This window comes from Nothobranchius furzeri, chromosome 7 (genome assembly GCF_043380555.1).
Source record: "Nothobranchius furzeri strain GRZ-AD chromosome 7, NfurGRZ-RIMD1, whole genome shotgun sequence".
In the NCBI taxonomy this organism is placed as follows: Eukaryota; Metazoa; Chordata; class Actinopteri; order Cyprinodontiformes; family Nothobranchiidae; genus Nothobranchius; species Nothobranchius furzeri.
In genome coordinates, this window is record NC_091747.1 from 79,645,004 (window position 1) to 79,652,503 (window position 7,500).

The following is a 7,500-nucleotide window of genomic DNA, read 5'->3' on the forward strand; positions in this document are numbered from 1 at the left end:
GTGTGCGTGTGTCTGCGCGCGCGTGTGTGTACTCACAGTGTTTGTATGGCCCTCAGAGATGAGAAAGTCCCCTTGGCTATGGTTTGGAGCTTGTTGTCATACAGTGACAGCAGATTGAGGTTATGAAGGTCCTGAAAGGCGTCCACTCGCAGACACGCTATCTTATTAGCATTCAGCAGCCTGAGACGATGGAGCGGCAGAGTGTGAAGAAAATAAGACAAAACTAGGTTTAATCTTGTTCTGCAACGTGTCTTCCAAACGATCAGGTCGGTGATGATGGTTTTCAGTTAAAATGTCTCCTCTGGTGATTATGTTTGAAGTCAGCAGTTTTCAGATGAATATCAATGAGATGCAGATGTGATATCCTAGCTGCCACTAATGTGTGTGTGTGTGTGTGTGTGTGTGTGTGTACTCACAGCAGCTGAAGAGAAAACAGCCCCTCAAACAGTCCTTTGGAAATCTCAGTAATTTTGTTCCCATACAGAACTCTACAAAAAGCAAATAGTACATTAATGAGTGATCACAGTCAAAATAATAATATTCTGTGCAAAAAGAACATTCATATCAAATAAATCTTTTACTCTTAAACTGATAAACCAAAATGCTAGTATAATAAAAAACTGCTTTGACTCTTATTTTACTGCTTTCTTCTAGTCATAGCTACCACTTTTACTGCATGACCTTATTGAAAAAATATTATTACCTCATTTAAAATCTGACGCTAGCCTAGATCTGGACAAGTGGGGGAGTAGAGGGAGGTGGAGTGTACAGTCGGTAAAGACGACTCTTCCTTGCCCTGCCTCCAACATGCCTCCATCTAAAAGGCTAGGTTATCCCGTTATCTCTGTAGTTATGCTGCTATAGACTTAGACTGCAGGAGGATACACTGACCACTTTCCACACTCTACTGCTTTCTTCTACAATTTGCTCTTTATGTCATGACTCCCATCCTTCACCCTCCTCTGCCTCCTCATTTAACCTTCATTCAGCTCACCTGGTCCCTTCACCAAGCTCCTGACAAGCCCTGTTTCCCCTGGCAACCACAATCAGCTTCATCCACTTCACCTGCTCCTGACTCCTCAGCTCATCACTCACACCTGCTTCCCCTGCTATATATTCACCAGTCAGCCACCAGTTCCCTGCCAGATTATTGAAAGCCTTTGCCAGTAAATTCTCCAGCCATCCACCCTGCCTGATCTCTGCCTCCGGACCTCGTTTTTCTCCTGACCCCTGCCTTGAACTCTGCCTGCCATCCCACCCTCGCCTGTCTTCTCCCTGTACGCTGTAAACATTCTCCCTCTCCTGATAATAACTTTTTGCCCTCGCTGTCGTCTCCAGCCTGCTCCCTGTACCTGCTTGTGCCGATCTGGTTTTGACTCACGCCTGCCCCCCGACTCTGTCTACTGCCTCGCCCTCCTCTGGTAACTCCACAAAAAATAATTTTTTTTTATATACTTTACTGTGTTTGGCGTCATTATGGGTCTTCTGAGTTCTGTTTGTGACACTTTAACTGTATTATTTCAGCTGTTAACTTTGTTTTTTTTCTCTCAAGTGTTTTTCTCCCCAGAAGAAGCTATAATGTTCCGCTGAGCTGTGGTGGCCTCTTGGAGGGGGTCATCGGCTTGAACACTGTTGCTAACCACTTAAAACATTCTCCATCTCCTGATAATAACATTTTACTTTGTTTGACATTGAATGTGCTACTACTAGTTTACCCGTTTAATTATAGATCTTGGCTCTGTCTTAGCTTCCCTACATTGGCTACCTGTTAAATTCAGAATAGATTTTAAGATCCTTCTTCTCACATATAAAGCTCTTAATAATCAAGCTCCATCATACATCAGTGATCTGATTGTTCCATATGTTCCTAACCGAGCACTTCGCTCTCAGACTGTAGGTCTACTGGTGGTTCCCAGAATATCTAAAATTAGGATGGGAGGCAGATCTTTTAGTTATCAGGCTCCTCTCCTGTGGAACCAGCTCCCAGCTTTAGTCCGTGAGGCAGACACCTCGTCTACCTTTAAGAATAGGCTTAAAACATTTTTATTTGATAGGGCCTATGGTTAAAATCTGATGTTAGCCTAAATCTGGACAAGTGGGGGAGTAGAGGGAGGTGGAGTGTACAGTCGGTAAAGACGGCTCTCCCTTGACCTGCCTCCAACATGCCTCCATCTAAATAGGATAGGTTATCCAGAGTTTTCTCTGTAGTTATGCTGCTATAGGCTTAGACTGCTGGAGGATACACTGACCACTTTCCACACTCTACTGCTTTCTTCTACAATTTGCTCTTTATGTCATGACTCCCATCCTTCACCCTCCTCTGCCTCCTCATTTAACCTTCATTCAGCTCACCTGGTCCCTTCACCAAGCTCCTGACAAGCCCTGTTTCCCCTGGCAACCACAATCAGCTTCATCCACTTCACCTGCTCCTGACTCCTCAGCTCATCACTCACACCTGCTTCCCCTGCTATATATTCACCAGTCAGCCACCAGTTCCCTGCCAGATTATTGAAAGCCTTTGCCAGTAAATTCTCCAGCCATCCACCCTGCCTGATCTCTGCCTCCGGACCTCGTTTTTCTCCTGACCCCTGCCTTGAACTCTGCCTGCCATCCCACCCTCGCCTGTCTTCTCCCTGTACGCTGTAAACATTCTCCCTCTCCTGATAATAACTTTTTGCCCTCGCTGTCGTCTCCAGCCTGCTCCCTGTACCTGCTTGTGCCGATCTGGTTTTGACTCACGCCTGCCCCCCGACTCTGTCTACTGCCTCGCCCTCCTCTGGTAACTCCACAAAAAATAATTTTTTTTATATACTTTACTGTGTTTGGCGTCATTATGGGTCTTCTGAGTTCTGTTTGTGACACTTTAACTGTATTATTTCAGCTGTTAACTTTGTTTTTTTTCTCTCAAGTGTTTTTCTCCCCAGAAGAAGCTATAATGTTCCGCTGAGCTGTGGTGGCCTCTTGGAGGGGGTCATCGGCTTGAACACTGTTGCTAACCACTTAAAACATTCTCCATCTCCTGATAATAACATTTTACTTTGTTTGACATTGAATGTGCTACTACTAGTTTACCCGTTTAATTATAGATCTTGGCTCTGTCTTAGCTTCCCTACATTGGCTACCTGTTAAATTCAGAATAGATTTTAAGATCCTTCTTCTCACATATAAAGCTCTTAATAATCAAGCTCCATCATACATCAGTGATCTGATTGTTCCATATGTTCCTAACCGAGCACTTTGCTCTCAGACTGTAGGTCTACTGGTGGTTCCCAGAATATCTAAAATTAGGATGGGAGGCAGATCTTTTAGTTATCAGGCTCCTCTCCTGTGGAACCAGCTCCCAGCTTTAGTCCGTGAGGCAGACACCTCGTCTACCTTTAAGAATAGGCTTAAAACATTTTTATTTGATAGGGCCTATGGTTAAAATCTGATGTTAGCCTAAATCTGGACAAGTGGGGGAGTAGAGGGAGGTGGAGTGTACAGTCGGTAAAGACGGCTCTCCCTTGCCCTGACTCCAACATGCCTCCATCTAAATAGGATAGGTTATCCAGAGTTTTCTCTGTAGTTATGCTGCTATAGGCTTAGACTGCTGGAGGATACACTGACCACTTTTCACACTCTACTGCTTTCTTCTACAATCTGCTCTTTAACTGTATTACTTTCTGCTATTTCAGCTGTTAACTTTATTTTCTCTCTAAGTGTTTTTCTCCCCAGAAGAAGCTACAATGATGTTCTGCTGAGCTGTGGTGGCCTCATGGAGGGGACCATCGACTAGCACACTGCTGCTAACCACTTAAACATTCTCCCTCTCCTGATAATAACTTTTTACTTTACTTGACGTTGGATGTGCTACTACTAGTTTATCCGTTTAATTATAGATCCACTAGGATAAATACAATAAAGTTTATCTCTCACCAAATAGAATATTTACTAAGACATCACAACATAACTATAGACACATTACTTTTGTGTGTGTGTGTGTGTGCGTGCGTGCGTGTCTTCTGTCTTCTCGATCCCCAGTGAGTCGTGGAGGATGGCTGCTTATACTGAGCCAGGATTCTCTGGAGGTTTCTTCCAGTTAAAAGAGTTTTCCTCTCCACTGTCGCTAAATGTTTGCTTAGCATGAGGATTGCTGTAAAGTCAGTGACTTGACGCAATTTGCTGGGTTCCTTATATAGGAACCTTTTTGCTGATGGGCTTAACGAACTGACCTGAATTGGAATGTTTACTGTGTGAAGTGCCTTGAGACGACTCTTGTCGTGATTTGGCGCTATATAAATAAACTTGAATTGATTTAGGGCCCCGACCCTGACTCTGGGAACCATTAGAATAGAGCGTCTACTCTACTTGGATTTCATGATTTTACCAGCTTTTTAAAGAAACTGTACCTCTCGTCTGTCCCGACCGTGTTTATAACCTCTTCTTTGGTTCTTTTGCACTTCGGCAGCCAGTGTCTCAATCTCGCTGTCAAATTACTTTTTTTTTCGTGAAAAAACCCAGGGAATTCCCTCACTTGCTGAGGGTGTAGCGTGACCAAATAAAGTCGATCGGGGGCGTTTCTGTAGGTAAATGACTGAAAAGGAAGGAATATAGGACAGCTTCTATGAACGTTTGATAAATGAGGGCCCAGAACCCAAACCTTCTGTCAGATATTTAATGTGATTCTCACCCTCCTGGACCTTGGCAATACTTGTTTGTATTATTTAAGCAGAAACCTTAAACGTTTAATAAAATTATGATTATACACCCCTGGACTGAAATTAGAACGCCAGCTGCACAATCCTCATGTGGACCACGGCTGTCTTTAAAAATCAGTCATATTTCCTTTAGGTTTGCATGAGTGTGTTTAATCATTATTATTAATTCTGGTAATGACTGGACTCCATGGGCCTGCCCTTGGTAAAGTTAGTAACAGCATCCTGCATGGTGGAGCAGCATTGTAGTTTCACAGCTGTTGCCTTTCTGCACACACACACACACGTGGGTTTTCTCCAGGTGCTCTGCTTTCCTCCCACACACCTCTGGATGATGGAGCTCCTCATCTTATGTCCAAGGCTGCAGGAAACCCTCTAAGGAGTTTGTTTCTACTACTTGTATCTAAGATCTTGTTTGGGTTCAGGTCAACATCTAACTATTTATGGAGTCTTCAGACGTGTTTCAGACCGGCTTCCTTTTACTAAGCTGAGTGGACGTCCCTGAGAGGCCTGGAGCTTGGACCGACGCTATGTGAGGACAGGATGCTTCATTTATGTCTCAGCAACACGTTAGCATGTAGTCACTTCATTCACGTGTGAAGACAGGCACAGACGCACAACCAACGGGTCATTTACAGCGACTCCGCTCCAAAACAAACACCAGAGAAGTGCACTGGCAGCTCTTTCTTAATGTGAGAGCCACGTTGCTCGTGTCAGCATGAATCTGCGTGTCCTGTTGTCTCTGGTGTGGGTGTGTAATGAGGTGGTAGCTGCAGCCTTCTTTCAGCCATTCAGCATTCATGAATAATTGACTTTGGAAAGTAGACATCTTAATCTAACTCCTTTATGGAAAAACTTGACATCATTCCAGCCTTTTCCCAGTTTTATTTCACCAGACCTCTCATGCAACGCAGATGGTGCAGCATCAGGACTAAAAAGGAACTCAGCAACACCGTTATTAATCTTAAACATAACTCTTCATGCCAACTATAACAGCAAATACTTACAAAGAATTAAGGGAACGCAGACCTTGGAAGGCATCAGAGGCCAGTTCTGATATCTGGTTGTTACTCAGATCTCTGAGAAAAAAACAAATAAAACTAAAAAAGTTAAATGAAACGAGGACCAAGAAAATATAACAAAATACATAAAATAATAACATAATGAGCCAGAGATGCAACCGGCCGTCATGCGGATGGTTGTAAGAGTAACACAGATCCTCTTGATCTACTCACATCCGGCGCAGCTTCTTATAGGAAGAAAAGGCCCCAGCTGGGATCACCTTGATAGCGTTCTGCTCCAGTCGTCTGGAACCAAACAGACACACAGACCACTGAGAGGAGACATTCATGTTCCCCAATCAGACCCATCTCTCCTGGATCCGAGACCGCCGCTCCTGACTGAGGGATCTGGCTGCAGCAAGCTTTCTCTGATCTCTGACCCTCGTACAGTCAGGTGGACTCCAACACACACACACGCACACGCACACGCACACACACACACACACGGGGTATAGATTTATATCTTTATGCATTCTGAATTGTGTCCTAAGCTATTACTTTGTTCTTGTCTTTAACCGTATTTATGTGCAGTGTTTGTCTTCCGTCTTGCCGTTTAATTAAACCTTCTGATTGCAGCATTAATCTTTTTTGACTCTACTTGTTGCAGCACGAGCCCACAGAATGAGCCATCAACCGCGTTAGCTTTTGTCTTAGCCAAAAACACAAATAAACAACAACCCACTACAACAAATATCTTTTATTCACAGGAGAAGATTAACAAAAGGCAATAATTTCATTTGTGTAGCTCTTTTCTAATTGAGGGGGACTCTGAAATGCTCTAAATCAGTGCCACTGGTCTGTCCGACGACCAGCAGCAGGACCGGACAGTGAAGTGTTTTGCCCAAGGGCACATGACTGTCATGACTCAATAGTGTCTTCAGTTTTAAGACTTTTAATGAGGCGTCCACAGAAGAGAAGCTAAATGATGATGCTGGTGCGTGTTTGAAGGTCAGGAACTTGAAAAGATGAAATTGTTTTGTCTCAATTTTCCTGCCGGACATTTAACACCATTTCTGCAAATCTGTTGGTGACTTCCTCCAGACTAAACAATTCCAGGTGTAAATTTTAAATTTAACAACACATTTTTTGTTCATTTAAAATGTTGTGGCTCTCGTCAGTCCCTCGTCTCCTGATGCAGGTAGAAATATGGTGCCATAGACTAATCACTCAATTCTTTCTGAGGTCCTCATTTCACTGGTACTTATTTTAGCAGGAAGGCACTGCCTGGGCAAGCTTTCTCATTTCACAGATGTGTGCTTTTACTTCACCACATGCAGAAGAAAGAGGGCGTGAAACAAAAATCTGGAGAAAGACAAAGAGGAAGCTGAGGGACATGAGGTGAACGAGCAACAGAAATATCACTGCACCTGCTGTTTATGCAGGTGTGTGTGTGTGTGTGTGTGTGTGTGTGTGTGTGTGTGTGTGTGTGTGTGTGTGCGTGCAGCATGCTAACAACTGTAAGGTGGACGTGTGTGTCTTACATCTCAGTAATGGTTTCAGGCAGGTTGGTGGGTATTTCTGTTAGACTCTTTCCTCTGCAGTCTACGATGTTGTTGCTGCAGGTGCAGGACTCCGGGCACTGTAAAACGCTGCAGGAGGAAGACGATGATGACTGGTGACCTACACGGAGACAGGGAGCCAGACTTATCCATCTAAATACCAAAGACCGCGGGAGGAAAAAGATTTTTTAAAGTGTCGACTTGGCAGGAAGAGAGACACATTTTAGTTGTTTAGACAAAACTAAA

The 7,500-nt window shown here is 43.8% G+C and overlaps 1 protein-coding gene across 9 annotated transcripts in view; it reads right to left on the bottom strand.

The window, feature by feature from the left end:
* Nucleotides 1-7,500, bottom strand: part of slit2 (slit homolog 2 (Drosophila)) — a 126,243-nt gene that overhangs the window by 30,638 nt on the left and 88,105 nt on the right. For all 9 annotated transcript variants that reach the window (XM_054751530.2, XM_054751525.2, XM_054751524.2 and 6 more), the window contains exons 9-13: nt 7,237-7,375; nt 5,930-6,001; nt 5,702-5,773; nt 417-488; nt 37-180 (exon numbers count right to left, since the gene is read on the bottom strand). In XM_054751530.2, the coding sequence (XP_054607505.2) occupies nt 37-180; nt 417-488; nt 5,702-5,773; nt 5,930-6,001; nt 7,237-7,375 (499 nt within the window). The remainder of the gene's footprint in view (nt 1-36; nt 181-416; nt 489-5,701; nt 5,774-5,929; nt 6,002-7,236; nt 7,376-7,500) is intronic.